Source organism: Mustela nigripes, chromosome 10 (genome assembly GCF_022355385.1).
Source record: "Mustela nigripes isolate SB6536 chromosome 10, MUSNIG.SB6536, whole genome shotgun sequence".
In the NCBI taxonomy this organism is placed as follows: domain Eukaryota; kingdom Metazoa; phylum Chordata; class Mammalia; order Carnivora; family Mustelidae; genus Mustela; species Mustela nigripes.
Window position 1 is genome coordinate 55,736,540 of NC_081566.1, and position 23,758 is coordinate 55,760,297.

Sequence of the window (23,758 nt, forward strand, 5' to 3'; positions counted from 1 at the left end):
TCTTCAGGCTAGATTACGGAGGTTCTGAGGATATTATCTAAACTTCAGTGATTATCAAACTCCCTGGAGTAGCCCTCTTAAAATATACAGAATCAAACTGCTGGGATGAGCCTCTGAGTCTGTATTTCTGAAAAGCCTCCTGGGTGATTCTGATAGAAAGTTGGGTCTAAGAACCATTAATTTAGACGACTTACCTAATCCAGTAACAGAGACATTTATTTAAAAGCACCGGAAAGAGACCCAAAAATGTCAGAATAATTTTGATAGCTTATGTTATAATCTCCCCTTGTAAAGAACTAAGGTAATTACCCAACTGGCCAGAGCTAGGCATTACAATGGCACCGTAAGAATAAAGTAATGTCCATGGTAGAGACTATGTCATTTTCAAATGCTACTTAAAAATTTTAAAAGGTGGTAAAGAACATAAAAACCTAGAATTAAATAATTTATTACAAAGAAGTTTTTCCATAAATCTGTTTCATCAACATACATGACATTTCAGTAAATTCTTAACTGGAGTAAGGAAAACTTAAAATTACTGTGAAAAACAAGAATGAGATTCAGGTAACAACTTGTGATTCTGTGCCCTAAAGAAACTGTTCACAGTAACAGGAATGTTGATTAAACAATCGACCAGAATAGCGAGTTGAAACTAACCCTTCCTTTCACAAGGAGGAAAAGAACAGTAACACACTTACTTTATAAATCCTTCTGGCCTGAGTCAATAATTAATCAAGAAATTTTTTCATTACCTTTTTTACTGCTAAGTGACTAAATATAAATCACTGATCAACAATGATTTAAGTGAAAAGGGAACTCTAATAATTTCATCCAATTCATTTTAAAGTATATTATTCTGAGAATCAAGTGTCCATCTCCTAGTTTAGTAAATGAGGTTTTCCTTTAAGGAACAAGTGCGTTTTTCACAGACTGTGGAACTCGACTTGCATAGTAGTCGTAATCGCGCAGTGTGGCAAGGACGCCTGCGGAGTTCATGTGCTTCACCTCCTTGTTATACTGAAGGGCATTTCCATGGATATCAGTTAACTTGCCTACAGAAGAAACACCAATACAACATTAGTGGCTGGCCGGATCGTTATGTTTCTAGGTATTTTTAAGTGCCTCTTACTTCCCTATGGGATAGTTATCAATTTATTCTGGATAAGATAGGAAAAGTAATGAGTGACTATAAAGGCTTAAGTTTTAATTCACTTAAATTTAAAACTATAGAACAATTTTGACTAACTGAAAGATAAAAAATTATTTTTCTCCCTGATTCAAATCAATTTCATTTAGCATTTTTAATTCCTATTTCTTGGTATCAGTTAATTTCTCTTTTCCTGAGATGATTACTTTTTCAGCTGGTTCTACCCCATCGCTACTATTCCCATTTTCAAAAGTGTTTTCTTCATTCTACCACCAAATATTAATACTTGATTAAGGTTTAAATGAAGTATGCTCATCAAATTTAATTGTGTCACATTATAGTTTATTTAGCATCCTAATGAGATAGAATTGTGATGAATTTAACTCCCTTGTCATGTAATATGCTGATGAGATATGAAATTGGATAATATACTAGAAGAAAGGATAGAACAAAAATCAAATGTTTTGTTTAAGAGTAGAAGTCAACTTATGTCTAATGGAAACTGAAAATCTCTTACTATGCATATATTTGTAATGTATTTGTCAGATTTAGAAAAATTCTAACTCTGTGATCTTAAGCACTAGTACTAAAACATTTACCAGTTTTGGCTTAAATGAAACTAAGTGAGGTGAAGACAATGGTGATGACCATTTTACTTTTCAAGAAAAAAGAAACCCTAGAAGCATTAAATCCATAAATCAATAAGGGTTTAATTAAGTCAACTATATGTAGATTGAAGTCCAAAAGATAAACAATAATTAAAGAAAATGAATTTGCTGAAAAATTGACATCCTCACTTCTGAAATGCAGGGGTTGGACTGGCTAATCTCTAGGATTCCTCTGAGCTTTTATGGCCTCAGAATCTCGGTAAATATAATGAAAGATTCTGTCGTAGCATAATAAAAAAGCTGTAACACCTGTAATTCCCCAAAATAAAAGGGACTGACCTCCCACAGCATGTAAAATGACTTCTGGAGCACAAGTATCCCACTTCTTACATCCAGGACTCGCAAATACATACGCAGAGGCTTTGCCTTCAATCAGCTGAATGATCTGTAGGGTTGGAGATAATAATTATCCCCTGGCCATGAAATGATTAAAGAATAAGAGAAACTGCTTGTTTCTACCAAGTGTATTTCATCCATTCCTCTGTCAGACTCAACTTAGGTGAAAGCTATTAGCAGGTTGAAAGGAACATGAGTATTATGGAGAAATATACAGAATACAATAAAATATAGAATCATACAGTGACCTGGAGTGGGGAGGAAGTGGTTAAATAAGCTACAAGGATGAGATCAGAACAGTCTTCATAGTCTTTATTAAATAAATAAAGTTTTCTTTTTATCGTGTTGCTTTTTTCCTACTGTAGACACAATGTACTGTATATTATAGAAAAATTGAAGATTTTTAAGCCTGTAGACTAAAGGCTAGAGGAACATCAAGTAGTGCACTCATGTATAAAATGCATTAAGTCCAAATACCTATGCAATGTTGACAAAGAAACTAACAAGTAGTTTCTTAAGTCTTTGGAGTCCTACTACATATTACCATTTCTTCACCAAAATATGAATTTTTAAATTGTCATCTTAATAACTCCTATAATTCTCAAACAAAACTGAGGGTATTTGATAGAATCGACATGACTCTAAAGAGTAACCTGCTATCAGACTTTCATGAGTCATTTACTTATTTTTGGGTTACACCATAAAATAATCAGTACTGTAAAATTCAGGCCTCAAATATTCAGAGGAAGAGAGCAGACTGAGAAGAGGAGGAAAATCTCAATGAATGCAATGTAACCAATTACTCTTCTTAGTACTCTTCAAGAACACCTTCAAACGATTAAACCTTGCTGTAGACCTCTATGTAAAAGGGTTTTCTTTCATTGAACAAATATGTGTCAAGTCTTATTATGTGCCAAGAACTATTTTGGGTCTGTTTTCTTAAGGGAAGAAGGGCCGTAGCCTTCATTAGACTCCTAAAGAAGTCCTTGACCTGAAAAAGTTAATAACTGCCCAACAAGTTAGTAACATGCCCAGAAAAGTTAATAATTGCCCCACCTTTTATAGGAGAAAAGGTGGAGGATGTACAGGGTGGGGACTTTGTTCCTAAAGAGAATGGTGCCCCTTGGGAATAAAACACATAATGAGATTTTTGCAGTTAAAAAAGTAAGGGCAAAGAGAAATCACACCTGTCACTATATTTAGTGAATACATTTTTACTTGGAAATGTTTTAGAATTTTTTTCCCCCAAATACTATTATTTTTAAACTCCCATTTTCATCCTCTCACCAGTAAATGCTTTTGGAAAATCTAAAAATAGTTGATTATTGCTTCCAAAGGGTAGGTAAAGAAAAATGAATCCCACGCAGTTCAGTAAGTATTTACGATTTGCCTTCCCTGCGCCAGGGACACAAGTGTGAGATGCACTTGCATCGGGAACTACAGCCAGTCTGGTATCCCCAGGGTCTGAGCTGGGGGATGGCATGAGATAAGCCTGGGGTGTGTTCAAGGGGGAACACACCAAAATATAAGGGAATTAACATTCCATTCTCACAGGCTTGGGTTTTAAACTGTTGTGCAAGGAGTTATCCAAGAATTTGGGGCAAGGAAGCGATATACAGTAAGTTTTGCATTTTTAACTGCTTTGTGTTACTGTGAGGCCCAGGACTGAATAGACAGACCAGTTGGAAACTACTGGAAAGTCTGGGTGAGAGATATGATAAGTTTTAACTAGGGTGGAGGCAGCTGAGATGGACAAAGGAGACGTTAGGGAGGAATTAAGAAGATACGGATGCGATATGAGGAAGGAAGGAGTCTAGGGTGACTTTCAGGGGGCTGGCTGGAGCAATTAGGCAAAAATGGTGGTACCATTAAGCAGACAGGAAATAGGAGGAATGCGTGTAGGGGCAGGAAGGAAAAAGGAAGAGATACAATTGAGCATGCTGAATTTGAGATATCTGAAGCCGCAGACCCAACTGCCCAGTTTCACAACGTTCTCGGCAGGATGGACGCCTATGTGAAAGAATGGGGAAAGCGTCCAGGAAGGGGAGGCAGGCTCATCCTTTGGGTCCGCAGAAGGTAGGTCTAGGAAGTAACCCAAGAGGGTCCTCAAGAATACGAGGGCTGGCAAGAGACACAAGATGTCCCCCTAATGACTTGCATTAGCACAGAACTCTCAGATAAAAAGACTCGAACGATAACATTTTTAAAAAATTCAAATGTTGCTGAAATGGGCTTTTAATAGTCAATTACAACCTCTAACTCCTTCTCCCAGCTCTTATTTCATGTTTCGGAAATGCTCGGGATCTCTTTCCATAATTCAATTGCATTTCAGCAGAATGGCAGACGTGTTCATACCTTATTTCCTGCTCCTCCAACGCGCAGCACGTCATCAGGGTTCATGGCGGTGACACAGTCAGTCACCAACTTGTTGCTATGCGAGCGGGTCGTTGTAATGATGTGTTTCCCGGCGGGCGCCTCTTTCAGCTGGAACCCAAAGGCACCTAAACCTAAAACTCCCCAGATTGTCCTTCCCAGCGTGGCATCGGGTCCTGCCTATGCAAGTGAGTGAAACAGCAGCAATGTTTGTAATCATCTGGAGAAAAACGTCAGCCATACAGAGACTATCGCTTTAGGTTTGCATCCTGATTTTTTTAAAAAATAAAAATATGACAATGTAATCTGATAAAGAACAAGAACAACATCACCCACCCTGAGATTTTCCTGAGATAATCAACTGAGCCTTCTCTTGTTGTTCTGGTTAAAAACTGAGTTTGAGAGCTACTGGAGGGAACTTACAGTTATTCCTTCAAGTCCTCAGGAAGGGAAACATCATATACTGATTCCCATGTCTCTCTGCGTCAGCCAGTGATCTCATTATTGTATTTGAAAATAGCTGTTTGCAAAAGGTACTCAAGTCCCCAGGAAATGAAACACGATGTATTGATTACCACTTTTCATTATCCAAGGAACAAGGATCTTGTGAATATGGGAATAGGTAATGGCAGTTATGTATTTTGCTGCTATAGAGACAGGCTGAACAGGCTGATACTGAGGGGCAGCCGGAGACAATGCGGTCAGGGTTAAAAATTGTGCTGACAATTGTGCTGGTAAAAAGGGCAATGACAATGCAATCTCAGCATCTGTATTTCCTTTGCAGAGCTCCAAGAATTTTCAAACACACGGTTTTAACTATACACTTCATGCAGAAAAACGTAACCCAATACATAAAATGATTAACACAGAGTCATCATAACACTATTATGTTAATACGGTAAACATATATTGTAGACATACAGATATTTTACTGAATACTAAGTAATACTATTTAGTATAGCAGGTGCTAGACTAAATGCCTTACATGTATTATCTCATTTAACCCCCCAAAACTCCATGAAGTAGGGGATTATCATCCTTGTTCTTCAGATGAGAAAAATGAGATTTGGCATCATTGAAGAACCTGCCCAAGGACTCCAGGAAGATCATAACCAAACTCAGGCTCATCTGTATTCCAAGCCAGTAGTCTTCATCACTAAACTATACTGCCCCATTTTCCTTATTAAAATGCTTCCAAACAGGGGTGCCTGGGTGGCTCAGTGGGTTAAGCAGCTGCTTACGGCTCAGATCATGATCCTAGAGTCCTGGATCAAGTCCTACATTAAGCTCCCTGCTCAGTGGGGGGTCTGCTTCTCCCACAGCCCCTCCCTCCCGGTCATGCACACGTGCTCTCATTCGCTCTCTCTCTCGCAAAAATAAATAAATAAAATCTTTAAAAAAGTAAAATGCTTTCAAACACATCTTAGTCGCCCACTAACAGTACCCTGGCTGCCGTTACAGTGAAATACACCTATGTTGCAGGTTGGATTTCCTGGGAAGCAAACTCTGCTATAGAATATTTGCTAAGGGTCTGGACCTGGGTCTCCTTCTTTCTTTCTTCTTCTTTTTCTTTTAGATTTTATTTATTCATTTATTTAGAGAGAGAGAAAGTGAGCAAGTGCAGGGGAAAGTGGCAGAGGGAGAGAGAGAGAATCCCAAGTGGACTCCGCACTGACCGTGGAATCTCACTTGGGGCTCGCTCTCATGACCCTGAGATCATGACCTGAACTGATATCAAAAGTCAGACACTTAACCCACAGAGCCACCCGGGCACCCCTGGACCTGAGTTTCAATCTACAGATCTGTCAATGACAACTGGGAGGTCTGGGGGCAAGTTACTTGCCTCAGTCTCCTCTTCTTTAAAACAGGAACCAAGTTTCCTTAAAGGTCTGTGGTGTGTATTAAATGAGATAATGCATGTGAATCCCTTGAGTCTGGCTGGCAGCACACAGTAAACTCATGATGAATTTTAGCTATTGTTATTATATTGATGGTTACTAAAAATAGAATGTTCAGTCCTGAATACCATAAACAGAACTAAGCAACTTTTCCACTTTTCGCAACAAATTGTAAGGCATAAGCAGGAGTGGATGGTGGACGAGAGGAACAAGAGAGTGCAGAGGAACTGTGGTAAAGGGAAAGGCAGCAACAGGAGAAGCAGAACAGGAGGAAGTGAACTGGGACAGGGGACGGACAATGGCCACCTGGGGTACCACAAGTCACCTGCCTCTTTTCTACCTACTAGTGGGGTCAAAACCCTAGCTATTTTTCTCACCTTTGCTTCATTCTTGTGTTCCCTTAACTTCTGCTTTTCATTGTTCTGTGGAAAACGAATACAATGTTTCTAATCTCAGAAAGAAGTGATAGAAAGTATTGATAACCTCTAAGCACTGTGATCTTCTTCTGATGAAAGGTGCCATGCATTACAACATTATCTATGAACTATTTGCCCCTCTTTTAAGTAAAAGCGTTAACTTACTTGAAAGTCTACACAAAAACCACAAGCTTGTGTCTTCCTATAACGCTGTATAAACGTTAAAGTCATATTAAAAGAATTCACGGACACTTAAGCAATTCAATATGGGAGACTTTCCCAATAATCCACTATTTTTGCTAAATTTAAGCAGCACAGGATTATAAATAAAAAAGTTATAATCATATTCATGAGAAACAAATTTATCTTAGAAGCAGAGATTAATCCTGCTCTAAACTCAAATTAGAAATTCAGTGGTAATAGTCCCCACTCTGGTTACTTTGCTTCTCCAAAGTTCTATCAAGATCACACTAATGTAAATACCTCAAATATTTTACTGCAACAATTTCCTTTAACGTTTAATGCAATTTCATGGTATATTTCTGCTTTGGAATTACATTAGTCTCTGGCTTGTAAGAAAGACAGTTTCTTTGGAGTAGAAAGAGCAGATTAGAGAGCCATAGTAAGACAAATGAATGCAAGAGCGTATCTAGTTCTGTTACCAGTGCTGACTGCAATTTAGGTGCTATGCAGTATTACCTGGCAAACAACATGGCTAGCATCTTTCCTTGGTTGAAATGGTTCATTTCTTCAATTGCTTCTAGAACCACCTGCAAATCAGGTGTCTCAATGACGAAGCTAATCAAGAACCATGTCAGTAATTCCCAAACTTCCACATTTGAATCAAGAGGCATCCATAAAATACATACATATATGAATACATACGGTGTGTCTGCCTATACACAGATACATACATATGCATTCCTGAGAGAAATACCTATGCCCTGAGAGGCTCTGATTCGACAGGTCTGGGGTATGATCTGGGAAGCTGTATTTTATAGACCTTCCCAGTAACTATATGGGAAACAGAGCTAGAAACCACTGGTTTAGATAACATCAGGAAATCACAGAACACTCTACTTATGTATCTAATAAAGTATTTTTGTATTGTTTATAGTAATACCTGGTAGTTGTAATATGGCTGGTTAATAACGCCTGCTATGGCTTTTCCTTCATAAGCAATTCCAATAAGGACTGTCACGTTGTCGAGAAGACCTGTGAAGAAGAAATGAGTATCAAGCTCAATTATATAATTTTCTGACTTATCATCAGCACATCAATTGTTCCAAGTTATTTTTAGAATAAAGGTAAGAAATCTATGATGATTCAGCCACGATCAATCCTACTTCTGAAAAAATGCACAAATTATAAGAGATAGCTGGCCAGAGACAGAAGCAGGCTTTGACTTCTTTGGCCACTTAACTGAGTCAGTAGACACGGTCTCATTAGTCCATTTTGTATATCAAATGAAAAAACCAGCCATGACTCTGCAGCCATTACTGTTAGATTCCTGTCCTCCTCTGCCACCACCCATGCCACTGCTGCCTGCTGGTTCACGCTCTACTCCAGGATTACGGTCTAGACCTGCATTTCAAGTCTCCAGGGTAAGGGTTCTCCAAGTAGAGTCCGCAGATTATCAAGAAGCATCAGAACTAATTGGCATAATTTTTTTTAAAGATTTTATTTATTTATTTTTCAGAGGGAGAGCGAGCACAGGCAGACAGAGTGGAAGGCAGAGTCAGAGGGAGAAGCAGACTCCCTGTGGAGCAAGGAGCCCGATGTGGGACTCGATCCCAGGACGCTGGGATCATGACCTGAGCCGAAGGCAGCTGCTTGACCAACTGAGCCACCCAGGCGTCCCAAGCATAATTTTTTTTTTAAGTAGACTCCACAGCCTTAATGGGGCTCCAACTCACAACCCTGAGATCAAGAGTTGCATGCTCTACTGACTGAGCCGGCCCCTTAATTGGCATAATTTTTAAAACTGATTTTCTGGGTCCTTCCCAGAGCCAGTGAATCAATCTCCAGAGGTGGATGTCAACATCTAAGCAATCTACCTGGGTGTTCTCACACACACTAAGCAGTCTAGAGCTTCCCTTAGAGTGACATTTCACTGTGCACACATACACACATACATACATGTGCACATACACTGTGTGACTGACTCAGATGTATAGGTATGTCTCACCCAAGGACACAGAGAGTTTTTTCTAATGATTATGAGAAATTTTTTTTTTTTTAAGTCATGAAGCTGAGAACCAATATAACAAAACTTATATAGATCTTGGTTTCAAAATTAAACTCTAAACTTATATATGCTCTGCTCCTAAAACCTAAAACTCTGGCTCTGAGCCTGGTCTTTTTACTTTAATGCTGCCAATTTTACTTTAATGTGCTGCTTTCTAATTTTTCTCATCTCAGACAATTTCAGAAAGGAGAAATATTGTACCGTGTTCCCAAACCCATCTCTAAAGGTGAACCGTGAGTGGGAAAACAGCTCATAGTTGGGGGGGGGGCACGAGGGGGCAGGGGGTGTGGTTGGAGGGGAGGTATTTGGTGGTAGGGGAGGGGGTGACTGGGGAGGGAGGGGCAGGAGGTGGCTGCAGAGCACAGCTGTTTGTTTTCTGCCCCAACAGAGCTGGGGATTCAGCACAGTCCCTCTGGTAACCCTAGCTTTGTGTTAGTTATTCCCACCTGGGGGACATCAGAATCATGGCACTGGTAGAGGTCAGGGGGTGGTATGTGAAGGGACTGAATTTTCTCTTTCCCGGTCTTGACAATCGCTGATATACAATAATAGCGAGGATGAGCAGAAATACCGCTTTAGAGCATAAACATAAAATATGATATGGGTTGTTATGCAGCAGATGAAATATTAGTTGTTTTTAACTAAATATCATATTCTAGACCCACTGCTATCAAAAACAAATACGAGGAGATACCAACCTTCAGTATATTCCTTGGTACCATCCAGAGGGTCAACCCAGACCACAAGCTGAAATAAAGGGAAGTATCTAAATTAAGCATACAACATTTAAAAAATAGGTTTAAGTAGATTAAAAATACCTCTTTCTTCATTTTTAAAGTTATATTTTGAATTGCTTAAGTTAATGTCATCAGTTTTACAACAGTAAAACACCTTACTGTTTCATAATCATGGAAAAAGTCCATTTAAATTAGAGGAAAGTCCCATCTACGAATTTGGAATAGGAACTGCTTCACTCATCCATTTACTGTCACCTGAACACTCAACAAAATGCCACGAACACACTGAGGTCTGGCTGGTGGTACAGGGAAAACTTTAAAGTGGCACCAAAATGTTTTAAACAGTGTGTGGCTGCTACTCACTCTAACACATAAAGGCTGATTAAAAAAAAAAAATTAAGACGGTCTAATTTTAACTTAAGGACACCATTTATGTCCAGCAAAGAAAAATGAACAGTTTATAAACTGACAGTAGACAGAAGAAGAAATCCCTTTTACTTAGAACTTCAGTATGACTCAGGCTATGTAGCCATGACCCACCAGAATTACAACGCTTGGCAGGAATCTGGGAATAAAGCCCCCTTCTCCCAGAAGACACCATGTCTCACTGTCCGTGTGCCTTCCCTCCCTCAAACAAAGCACCTTACTCACAGTAGGTATTCAATGAATGTGCGTTAAATAAATCAAAACTCAACAACTAAAGAATTAGGATAATTATCTGAAGCCAGAGATTTAATTTAAACGGCTCTATAAAGGAAGCGAGGTGAGTTTTATGGCCTTCCAAACATAAAATAGCAACCTATTTCACCTCCTTCCAGCCTCAATTACCAACAAAATATTTTACTACCAAATCTACTAAAAAATTAGATGCTCTCCCTAGAAGTATTTTTAGTAATGGTTTTAGAGAAGAAACTGACGGGGTGAGGAACCAAGCCCTAAACCAACAGGTCACACATTCCCTACGGTCGCCTAACACTTCTTTGCTGTCCCTTAAAGATTTCAAGTTCCTGGAGGCCGCTATTTTATGTCTACCAGCTTTTCAACCCTAAAGGCAAATTTTATTTACTAGAGCACAAACAGAGGGTCAACAAAGACTTAAGAAATCCTGTGGATCATACATCTTCTTCTTTAATAGCACTGTACTGGGTTGGGCACGGCTGCTGCAGTATCTCCTCCCACTGACCATCTTCAATGAGCTCTTGGTCCACTTCTTCAAAAGGCAGATCCTAAGGCAGATAACAAGGATGGTTACTGAAGCTGTTTGGTATTCACAGAGCACCCATTGTCTTAGTGACAGAAGAAATGCGGCATCAGAGTTCACCAGACCTTCCTGTTTGTCATTTATGTCTAGAGCTTAACTGAGTCAAAAAATAAAGCACACTGAATAAAGCTGCAAAAATGACCACATATGTCTGGTCAAAGTTGACTACGAAAAAAATCCCATCTTCATTATCCTGAACAGTTAAAAAAAAAATCTAAGTGTTAGAAGCTTATTTAAGTAAGTGCCTCTGCAATGTCCACTGACAGATGAATGAAGATGTAGTCTATATACACAATGGAATCCTATTCAGCCATCAAAAATAATGAAATCTTGCCATTTGCAACGACGTGGACAGAGCTAGAGGGTATTATACTAAGCAAAATAAGTCAATCAGAGAAAAACAACTATCATATGCTCTCATTCATATGTGGAATTTAAGAAACAAAACAGGATCATAGGGGAATGGAGGGAAAAATAAAGTAAGACAAAATCAGAGAAGGAGACAAACCAGAAGAGACTCTGAATCATAGGAAACCAACTGAGGGTTGCTGGAGGGGTATGGGGTAAACGGGCATTGGCACGTGATGAAATGCACACTGATTATTAATAAGACTGATGAGTCACTGAACTCCACCTCTGAAATTAATAATGCATTACATGTTAATTGAATGTAAATAAAAAACTAATCAAAAATAAAAAAAAATTAAAAGAGTTCTGACTTCACTCTAGTTTCCATGGGAACACTTAAATGGCTTCAAATGCCTAAGCTGCCCTCAACAGGATTCAGTATGTAATAATTCATCATGAATTAATCATTATAAACCTATTTGAAAGCATAAGATTCCTGCCCTTTATCATCCTAAGTCCTTAATAAACACATTCTTAAAAAGCAAAATAAACAGGGGCGCCTGGGTAGCTCAGCCATTGAGTGCCTGCCTTCAGCTCAGGTCATGATCCAATGACGCCCCATGTTAGGCTCCCTGCTTGGCAGGAGGCTGGCTTCTCCCTCTCCCACTCCCCGTGCTTGTGTTCCTCTCTCACTGTGTCTCTCTCTGTCAAATAAATAAAATCTTAAAAAAAAAAAAAAAAAAAAAACCAAACTAAGTAAGTAAGTAAGTGGTTCTGACATGAGATACTTCTTTCTCAATTACATAAAATATGAATTCCTTCACTTTCAGTGTTACAGTCACTGGACAAGTGTGCAATTAAAAAAAAAAAACAACCAGAAACAACAAAATCCCTTTTATTCCAAAGGTCTAGAACTCTGTCCATCTCTTAGTTTGCATGCTAAATATTACAACAGGAACCCTATCTTCTGCAGTTAAGAATTGAGACATCTGCCTAGAAATGGACTAAAATATTTTATAATCGGATGTTTCCTTCAAGTCCAAGGAACAGGCTAATTATTTTGCTGTTAAACCATCAGATGTAATGCTTGAAATAATGACAGTGGTACAGAAGTCATTAAAAAGTGGCAATTAGGGCGCCTGGGTGGCTCAGTGGGTTAAGCCGCTGCCTTCGGCTCGGGTCATGATCTCAGGGTCCTGGGATCGAGCCCTGCATCGGGCTCTCTGCTCTCTCTCTCTCTCTGCCTGCCTCTCTGCCTGCTTGTGATCTCCGTCTGTCAAATAAATAAATAAAATCTTTAAAAAAAAAAAAAGTGGCAATTATAAATCCATATGGTAAACAGTCATTAAAAAAAGAGTTCATTCCTTACAAGTCTTACCTCTTCCCCTATTATTGTTAGTTTGGGGAATTTCCGTGCCAGCGAAGAGCAAATGCTCATTTGTGCCAATCGGTCAGCTTTGGTCTGCAGGTCTGTTGCACAGGTCTGCAATAAAGAATGTAAATTTTAGCAGAACTAATCTGAAATAAGTTGTCCTCTGATTCCTAATGCACGAGTGTTTATGTCATTTAAGTTGCACTGTTTTTAGATTCATGGAACTTAACACCCAATGAGTCAACTAGTTTCCTGGCTTGGTTTTTCTCATGGGGTTTATAGTGGTTAAAGTTTGGAAAGGAGCTTTTAGATTATAAGAACACTTTCTCCCCCAGTTGATAAATTCCCTACATTAGATCTCTAGATCAGGGGCGCCTGGGTGGCTCAGTGGGTTAAGCCTCTGCCTTTGGCTCAGGTCATGGTCCCAGAGCCCTGGTATCGAGCCCCACATTGGGCTCTCTGCTCAGTGGGGACCCTGGTTCCCCCTCTCTCTCTGCCTGCCTCTCTGCCTACTTGTGATCTCTGTCTGTCAAATAAATAAAATCTTTTAAAAAAAAAAAAAAGATCTCTAGATCAATCTTCTGCTTAAAAAGATGAAGGGACAGGAGATTCATAAATTTTCATGGCAGTCAAAGCTAAAAACTATCTTGGGCACCGGGATGGCTCAGATGGTTAAGCATCTGCCTTCGGCTCAGGTCATGATCCTGGGGTCCTGGGATCGAGTCCCACATCGGGCTCCCTGCTTCTTGGGAAGCCTGCTTCTTCCTCTGCCTCTGCCTCTGTCTGCCTCCTCTCTCTGTCTCCCATGAATAAATAAATAAAATCTTTAAAAAAAAAAAAAAAGCTAAAAACTATCTTTAGCTATTTGAAAGATATTCCCAACTTGTATCTTTCTATAACTTCTACTCACTAATCTTCTAATCTACTAAGCATCTACTTTTCTAATAATTCAACAGGTCCTCATGATGACAGAAAGAATTTTCTGTTTCCAAAATATAAAAACTATGAAAACGAACAGCAATTACATTTGATATATTTAGCTCACCCACAGCATTCTTACTCAGTCCCTACCATCAGATAGTCATTCTAGTAGAAGACTGTGGAAAATCTTTCAAATGACAGCCACAACGTCTTCAATAGTCTGCTTTCACAGAATTATGACATGTTGCAATTTATACATGCCTGATTAGGTGGAGTTACAAAATTATTACTTTAAATAGTAAAAATTTTACAATACTTTTTAATGAAACAAGGAATGACCATGAAAATCAAAGACTTGTATGCCATGCTTAAGTCTTCCAGTTACCTACATGCAAAATACTAGTCTGCTGGCATACAGGGCCCCAAAGACAGAGATCTTTGTTTTATTTCCTAAAGAATTGTGTCTGGCACACCAGAGGTGTTCTAGAAACATCTGTGGAAACTTCCTAAAAGAATTGTTAAATTTGAAGATGACTTCTGCATCAATCAAGTCTGGACACTACTCTCTAGAGGAAGGCAGATACATTGCCAGCTATTAAGTATATGAGGAAAGCTATCCCAACCTTTTTCTAGTCCAGGATAATATTTCCTGCTCTTTCTACTGACATAATGCCAGACCTCATCATTCTGAATCCTTTGTGTGACAAATTTAATTCTGCTCTGTCTCTTTTAATGAGGTATCAACAAAGTGCCTGACCAGTAGAGAGGACAGGGCGATTGTTACCTTTTTTACCTTCTATTACCTAGAAGTGCCTGACCATACAGAGGAGAGAGCAATCATTACCTTTTTTCTTATCTATTACCCAGAAGTGCCTGCCCATACAGAGGACAGGGTGACTGTCACCTTTTTTTCTTATCTATTACCTAGAAGTGTTTGACCATCCAGAGGAGAGAGCAATCGTTACCTTTTTTCTTATCTATTACCTAGAAGTGCCTGCCCATACAGAGGGTAGGGCGATTGTTACCTTTTTTCACCATCTCTTACCTAGAAGTGCCTGACCATATAGAGGACAGGGAGATCATTACTTTTTACCCTCTATTACCTAGAAGTGCCTGACCATGCAAAGGACAGGGCAATCATTACCTTTTTTCTTATCTATTACCTAGAAGTGTTTGTCCCTACAGAGGAGAGAGTGACTGTTACCTTTTTTCTTATCTATTACCTAGAAGTATCTGCCCATACAGAGGGTAGGGCAATTGTTACTTATTCTTATCTATTACCTAGAAGTGCCTGACCATACAGAGGACAGAACGACTATTTTTTTTAAAAAATCTATTACCTAGAAGTACATGACCAGTACAGAAGGAGATTATTACCAGTACAAAGGACAGGGAGAGTAGTACTAGACATATCCTTCAGGTACAGATAATAGGGAGGTTATTACCAATACAGAGGACCATGAGATTATTACTGTTTTTCCATTACTCCTTAGCTATAGGCTACAATGTGGCACATCTAATATAATCACAGCATAAATCAATTTAAAAATAAGTGATACTAAGGAAACTATCTGAAATGATTGATGGTATTGGTAGTGGTGGTATGATGGATCATTTTTGTTCACTTTTTGCTACTTTTCTGCATTTCCTATTTTTTATAATAGAAAAAAAAACTTTTAAAAAGGCTGTAAGATTAATAGCCTTCTGAAGTCACTGAATTACATTATTGGCTTATCACTGAGCATTTATGCTGTCAACCAAAACCTCTTTTTTAAACAAATGTAAATCAGATTTACTTTTTATCACTTGAACATGAATATTTTGGGAACTTATTAATTATTCCTGATATAATATCCTGTTGGGCTTGGCCCTCTTTTCTCAGTGTTTGTAACTTTTTGAATACTTATTCTGTGATCGAATATGCTAACTACCCTATCCAGGTTCATTTTATTGATAAATTTGGTAAGTATGCTCTCTATATCCTCCTGTTACACAACATTTTTGAGAAGATACATTCAATGATTCTTAAAAACTGTATTTGTTAATGGTTAAAGAGAAAAGGACAGAGTTGGAAGCGGAGTCCTCTGATCTGTCACCGAGAATCTTTTCTTGGTTGATGTGAATCATGAATTAAAATGAAATGTTTGAAATGTTTGGGTAAAATTGATCACCCACTTGTGAATATACCTAACAGTGGTTCAAGATGGGGGGATGGGACATGTCACGTCCATATTTATCAATGGCTTGAATCTTTTTTGACAATGGAGACTATAAGATTTTTTTTGAAATCAAGATATATCTACTTCCTATACTATTAAACCCATAAAGCTATCGAAATTAGAAGTGAGATTTATTTAACTTGTTCTTGTGATTTTCATTCCTTTTTCTTAAGCTATTTTATTTATGTAATCTCTACACCCAATATTGGGCTTGAATTTATGACCCTTAGATCAAGGATCAAGTGATCTTCTGAGTCAGCCAGGCAAACGTCTTGATTTTTTTTTTTTTTTAAAGATTTTATTTATTTATTTGACAGGGAGAAATCACAAGTAGATGGAGAGGCAGGCAGAGAGAGAGGGAAGCAGGCTCCCTGCTGAGCAGAGAGCCCGATGCGGGACTCGATCCCAGGACCCTGAGATCATGACCTGAGCCGAAGGCAGCGGCTTAACCCACTGAGCCACCCAGGCGCCCAACGTCTTGATTTTTATTCTTAATTTTTTTTTTCTAGTTGGGGGTGCTGGGGAGAGGGGGAGGAAGAGGGAGAGAGAGAATCATAAGCAGGCTCCACATCCAGCACAGAGCCTGATGCAGGACTTGATCTCATGACCCTGAGATCATGACCTAAGCTGAAATCAAGAGTCAGACACTTAGGGTGCTTGGGTGGCTCAGCTGGTTAAGTGACTAACTTCAGCTCAGGTCATGATCCCAGGGTCCTGGGATTGAGCCCCATGTTGGGCTCCTTGCTCAGCAGGGAGCCTGCTTCTCCCTCTCACTCTGCCTGCTACTCTACCTGCTTGTGTTCTCTCTCTCTGTCAAATAAATAAATAAATAAATAAATAAATAAATAAATAAAAAGAGTCAGACACTTAACTGACTGAACCACCCAGGCACCCCATTCTTAAATTTTAAAAGCACTTATGTTGAATGTCCTATAATTAGCTCATCTGAGTTTATTACTAAGTTGTTTTTTACTCATATTTTTGGTTGTCTTTTTTTTTTCTGCTAACAGCCTTAGACAGATGTTTGATTTATCATAAAGGAGTGACTTAACTACAACTCTATTTATAAATCATTTTAATGTTAATGGTTAATCCTACTCTGTAATTTTCTCATTTGGGCAAAATTACAATACCATCTTCTTTAAAAGTTATGATAAAAAGTGAATATATGGAAACTTACATTTAAACATCATAATGAGAAATGATAACTAAATCTTGTAGAAGAAATTACATTTTAAACTAGAGGGCCACCTGGGTCAACAGATGGTTAAATACCTGCCTTCAGCTCAGGTCACAGTTTCCAGGTCCTGGAGAAAGAGTCCCAGGCCCCCAGCTCAGCGGGGAGTCTACTTCTTATTCTCCCTCTGCCTCTACCCCTGCTTGTGCTCTCTCTGTGTCTCTCTCTAATGAATAAATAAAATGTCTAAAATTTTTTTAAGAAAATAAATGAGAACACATGCATGGTAGGATTTTCTTTTAAGAACCGTCACTAGGGGTGCCTGGCTGGCTCAGTTGATAGGGCCTGCGACCCCTGATCTCACCATTGTGAGATCAAGCCCAAGGCTGGGTATAGAGCTTACCTAAAAAACAAAAACAAGAAGAATCAACTCTCTTGATAAACTATCTTTCTGATAATTTACCCAAGTGTTTTTTTTTTAATTTACCTGTTTTTATTTTTATTTATTTATTTATTTATTTTTAAAGATTTTATTTATTTATTTGACAGAGAGAAATTACAAGTACACTGAGAGGCAGGCAGAGAGAGAGAGAGAGGGAAGCAGGCTCCCTGCCGAGCAGAGAGCCTGATGCGGGACTCGATCCCAGGACCCTGAGATCATGACCTGAGCCGAAGGCAGCGGCTTAACCCACTGAGCCACCCAGGCGCCCTTAATTTACCTGTTTTTAATTATCACACTGAGGGAAAATAAAACCACAACTTTGTCTTGTGTTTCTTTTCCATGAAGAAAAAAATGTAAAGCTCTGACTATCAGGAATACTTATTTTTATGCCAGATTTTACCAACATGGCAAGTTCACTAAGGACTAAGTGTCCTGTAAGAGATTTCTTTAGGATATGAAGCTTGGTTACAGTGCTAGACAGCAGTCAGAAGGCCTAACCATACAAATAAAAGTTTGGGATGCAGGAAGTCTGGAGTCATTTTCAAAGCAGAAATAGAGCTCATATGAACTAAGGGTCTAGCGATCTCCATAGAGGAGACATTATTTCAACTATTGAAGTCTGTCCAGATTATTACATCCTTTACTAAAATGTGAAGGAACAAAAACAAAGTTGGTATGAAATGAGACGAGACTTTCAGTACCTTCTCCACGATACCCAGGTCTCCTTCAGCAATAACACGTCTGACTATGGTTCCTGCCTTTTGAGCGATTGAATAAGCTGAGGCTACAAGCCGCATCAACACGGTGTGACCGGAAGCCATGATCAGTCCTAAGGGGAAGTTAAGAGAAACACCATTACTTTCAAAGTCAACTACTGGTTTCAGTCACTTGAATTTAATTCAACACATATTTACCGAGTACCTCACTGTACAGATCCTTTAATAAATACTTACTAAGAGACTTGGAAAAACTTCTATGTCAGCATTAGCTCTCTCAATAAATTTCATAGTATTCTTTCTTTCTGCAGATGGGACATTTTGAAGCACGGGGAAAACCGTCCCAGGCCCATGAGCATGTGACAAAGTTTTATGTCTGAGGGGTATGTGTGCATGTGTAAAGGCTGTGGAAAGTGCATCAGGGGCTAAAAATACAAGATACAACATCTGCCATAAATGAGCTAATATTTTGGTGGATTGGGAGTAAAATAATGTAACCTAAAATCTGTAACATAAAACTGGTGAGAGCCAAGAGAGGTACGAAGAGCATAAGGGATGTGGGTGTATGTGCGGGGTGATGTAAAAAAAAAAGAGGAGTTGCATGGGATTACAGTTAGTTTCTAAAAACCAATGAATATTCCATTAGAGATTAAATAAAATTTAATCTACTGGCTATTTACTACCGTCATCAGAGGCCAAATAAAGAGAAGGTGCAACATACCTAATTGGGGTGAAGATTAATCATCTGGAAAAGTAGTGAGTGTCAGAATAGCCACTGGCCCAATGGAAAATATGGGAAAAACAGCCTTCAAGACAAAGTGTACACTCCTCTTTGAAAATACAAATTCAAACCCTGCAATTTTAGTGACTGTTCTGAGGCTGGAATGTACCACCCAGACCCTCTTCAGGCTGAAGGACATTTCCCCAGCTGCTGAGAGTGCCACCAAAGGATGGCTTTTAGCTGCCACCTTTCTTTGGGAATTTATGTGCTAAGTCACTGCACCTGCAACAGAGGGGATGGGTTGGAAGGCCAGTCCACACTCCAACCGTGCTGCCACCCCAATCTACTGGGTCATCCTGGCTTCTGAATGCCCTGCTCCGTTGGCTGACTGAGGCCTTTGCTGAGACTGCATTGTGGCCCAACTCCCCACTCCCCAAGGCATCACTACCTTCTTCACCCTTCCCATAAGTGATCCCAAGAACACCCTCTAACAAACCTCTTGGACTTTTTCTCAGAGTGCTCACAGGGAGCCAAATGATGACAAAAACTCTCGGCCCTCTAACTGAATCAGGTCAATATTATTTCAGTGCAACAAAGGAACACAATACAGAACAGAAGAGACACTATGAGCCTCAATTCAGCAAGTCACTATTCTACTGCCAATTTCTGACTACACATTTGACCTGATGTGCCTTTCGAGCTCTTTACATCTTTTTTCTCTCATTAACATTCCAGTCACAAGGATTGTGAACATCAGTTGAGACAATAAACAAGGGACAGGTTTGAAACCCTCCAGAAGAACAGAATTGAATTTGATGTAAGGGAATGAATCCCTCTGTGGCCAGGAGCTGTCTAGAATTAATATGAAAATAAAGTTGAATTCCTATGTATTTAAATTCTCTTTACCTTATTACATCATAATCAGGCTAGATTCATTTTATTGGCAGGCTGGGTAGAAAAACAGCTTGTGCAAATTACTAACACTCAAACAGAAAACGGGAGAAATAATTCGGCAAACACTTTGTTGACCTCACCTCCACCCTCCACTTCCTTATCCATGACCAGCCACACATCTGATTTATTCTGTACTGGAAATGGTAGTCTTCAGGCAACTAATCACGTGCTACCCAAATGTCTTAACTACTGAGCATATTATAATATGTGCTGGCATGTTCATATAAAATGTTATATAAAATGCCATTGGTGAAAAGCAGATCACTTTCCCTCACTGTATGGTAGGTAGTGCTGTACCTTTTCACAGATATCACTTACATTTGAGCCAAGTAAGCAGTCATTCCAGCCTTGTCAAGCTTCATATATAACTAAACCACTTCCTTTTATATTTGCCACATCCACAGTGTTTTCTTATAAAGAAAACCGTTTAGGCTTGTTCTACTACATTCCTCATAAAGTACATACTATATGAACTGCCATTCAAAGCTAACACCAGTTGCATAAGAATGTAACAGGTTTGATGTAAAGCAGAACAGTGATTTTTACAGAGATCCCGCAAATCACTTTTAGTTGGCAAATAAAATAATTCTACCAATTTCTCTGAAATACTTCTTTAGTCTAAACATAATTAGTAATGAAATATTACTATCCCCTGGTCTAATATTTTTCTTACCTATTTTTTAAACAAAAGAATACACTTTTGGACCTTAATAAAGAAAATGAATCTAATCATATTATCAAAACACATCTGGAAAAGAGGTTCCTGTTAATTGTGCCCCCTCCCAGAACCCAAACGAGAATCACCTTGTTGATACTGATGGAGATCACACAACGCTGTCGCTGCCGCTGAAAAGCTAGGGGCAAGTTGTAAACTTCCTTAGAGCGGATCAGGTTATATACACGAAACTTCCTTCTCCAACAGTTTTACGCCTTCTGCGTCCTAAAGCCCCACCCTTTGTGAACACAGCTTTCCAACGGCTTACTCAAAAGCAGGATAAGATAGCTAAAGGCACAGGCACTGGAGTCAACCACCAGTGTTCAAATCCTGGCTCTGGCATTTGTTAGCTGTGTGGTCTTGGGAAAGCCACTTAAATTCTCTGTGCCTCGATCTCTAAAATGGAGTTAATAATAGTATCTATAGGACAGAGTTTAATTATTAAATGAGTAATGCAGGTAAAGCACTTGTAAGGGTCCCTGGTAGAAGGCAGCACTAAATCACACTGGCTAACCATTATTGTGACAATTGTCCTCATTACTGGCTATCCTGCGGAGACATCAGGGTAGTGTTCAGAGCAAAAAAAATCCTGTATCTTCTGCAACATCATTTTGACCCTGGGGATGTAATCTGATAACCAATACAACCCACAATCATGTTGCAGATTCTTTTTCATAACATTCAGGGCTTGAGGCTTGAAATACAGATGAAAAAAGGTTGTATGCTACTTAAGGGTATCAACCTAACACCTCATCCTTTAAAAAAATCTTTACAGTAGCCAACAGGGCTAGTTCTGAAGGATTAAAAACAGGAATCAAATGATCCATTTCCTTTGATAGCTTGAGAAAGGTATCTTGAATTGAATATAAAGGTGGTAAGCACATGAGGATTAGGGTCTAAAATTGAACGATAGGGGTGCCTGGGGGGCTCAGCCAGTTAGCTGTCTTCGGTTCAGTTCATGATCCCAGGATCCTGGGACTGAGTCCCACATTGGGATCCCTGCTCAGCGGGGAGCCTGTTTCTCCCTCTTCCTCTCCCCTAACCCTGCTCTTTCTCTAACTCTCTCTCAAATGAATAAGTAAAATCTTTTAAAAATGAATGACTGAGGGGCACCTGGGTGGCTCAGTGGGTTGAGCCTCTGCCTTAGGTTGTGGTCTTGGGGTCCCAGGATTGAGCTCAGCATGTGGCTCTCTGCTCAGCGGGGAGCCTGCTTCTACCTTTTTCTCTGCCTGCCTCCCTGCCTACTAGTGATCTCTCTCTCTGTCAAATAAATAAATAAAATATTTTTTTAAAAAAATGAATGACTGAGGTCCCGATCAAAATGCAAAGATTAGGGGCGCCTGGGTGGCTCAGTGGCTTGGAGCCTCTGTCTTTGGCTCGGGTCATGATCCAGGGTCCTAGGATGGAGCCCCGTGTTGGGCTCTCTGCTCCGTGGGGAGCCTGCTTCCTCCTCTCTCTCTCTGCCTGCCTCTCTGCCTACTTGTGATCTCTCTCTGTCAAATAAAAAAATAAAATCTTTTTTAAAAAATGCAAAGATTATATCTTTTGAAACGTGATCAAGTGATGCTAAGGTTCAAGGTCATCTGGAAAAATAAAAATATGAGCATAACAGAGCAAATTCTGAAAAAAGAACAGTGAGCCAAGATACTCTCCTTACCAGTTACCAAAATATGATACAAAACAGTAATAATTAAACAGTTTAGTCCTGGGCAGAATGATCCAAACACACTAAAGGTGGTATTTCAAATCAAACACACTAAAGGTGGTATTTCAAATCACAAGGCAAACTGTGAAAAAATGGTGGAACACTTACTTATCTTTAAAAAAAAATGTTGGAACTTTCTTTTGTATTCTTTGTATCAACATACATTCCAGATCAATGCATGATTTTAGAAGTAAAGAATAAAACCATAAAAGCATGAGAATAAAACTGTATGAAATATTTTGCAAATTTGGTAAAGGACTTTTAAACATGAGAAAAACTAAGAATCTATAAAAGAATATATTGACAAATTTGAATAAAAATTAAGATATCTATGTAATCAATTGCCACAAGCAAAGCAGAGGACTGACAAAATGAGAAAAAAAAATTGTATCATGTACTGGACATCTAGTTAATTTTGATTACGGAAAAGGCTTTTACATTAATATGTTAAAGATTAATAATCTAGTAGAAAAATGAGCAAAGGACACAAATAGGCTATTCCTATTAAAAGAAAGACAATGGCCCTTAATTACATGAAATGCTCAACTTCATTAGTTATGAAAGAAATGCAAATTAAAACAGCAAAAGATGATTGCTCATGTGTAAGACTGACATAGATGAAAAGGCCCAGTGTTGGCTAGCCTGTGAGGGAACATCGTTCTGAGAACTGTGAGCAAGGATGCACAGTGGTTAAAACCTCTTAGGATGATTTTGAAAAGTTAACTGAAAGTCAAAGGTAGGTATCTTTTGAACTAGCAATTATATTTTCAGGGATACCTGAATAAATCAAGCAAGCCTACAAGTATGTAGGATAGATAGTACGAAGAAGGTGAGCTATCCGAATGAAATTTAATTTCAGACGAAGGCAGTCTCTAATTTGAGTGCACTAACGAGCCCACTGTCTAGGTCTGCCTCGTTAATTCTGCAGCAAACAGCCATGAGAAGACCCTGGAGCACGAAAATAAACGCACCGATCAACAATTAAATCTCTGACACTCAAGAATCTAGGTCCGAAATTGGAATATCTGGAGAGGCAACCTGACTCGTGCAAACTTTTTTCTTCTTAAAACATAAATCCCTGTAATCTCCTTCTATCTGTGCAAAGGGGTGGAGTTAGGGGACCAATAAATGAGTCAGATCGGACCAAGGCCCTTGTCCTGACTCGCAGGGGAGAAACTTACAGTGACAAGCCTGGAACAAAGCTAGACGAAAAAGACCTGAAGGGTAACAACAGCAACAACACAAAGCTACCGAGCAACAGGTCCCTCTAGTCCAGTACCTGGCCGCCTTCCTGTCAATAGGTCGTACGTTGGTGGTTGTAGGACAAACCTACCGCAGCTACTGAGCATGCGGGAAATTCGGCGCAGGCGCAGAACAGCTACTC

The 23,758-nt window shown here is 39.2% G+C and overlaps 1 protein-coding gene across 5 annotated transcripts; it reads right to left on the reverse strand.

Moving 5' to 3' along the window:
• Positions 1–432: 432 nt before the first annotated feature.
• Positions 433–23,758, reverse strand: BPNT1 (3'(2'), 5'-bisphosphate nucleotidase 1). Of its 5 annotated transcripts, none has more exons than XM_059413365.1 (11): positions 23,654–23,677; positions 20,759–20,808; positions 18,265–18,392; positions 12,811–12,915; positions 10,942–11,049; positions 9,785–9,833; positions 7,962–8,053; positions 6,800–6,844; positions 4,507–4,704; positions 2,095–2,200; positions 433–1,052 (listed from the first exon to the last, which is right to left on the reverse strand). In XM_059413365.1, the coding sequence occupies exons 3-11, from the start codon at positions 18,382–18,384 to the stop codon at positions 904–906; spliced, it is 972 nt and encodes a 323-aa protein (XP_059269348.1). In that variant the 5' UTR covers positions 18,385–18,392; positions 20,759–20,808; positions 23,654–23,677; the 3' UTR covers positions 433–903. The 5 variants fall into 5 exon arrangements, with proteins under 5 accessions (XP_059269348.1, XP_059269347.1, XP_059269343.1 ...); XM_059413364.1 differs by lacking the exon at positions 23,654–23,677 and adding an exon at positions 23,556–23,647; XM_059413360.1 differs by lacking the exon at positions 20,759–20,808 and having other exon boundaries at positions 23,654–23,758.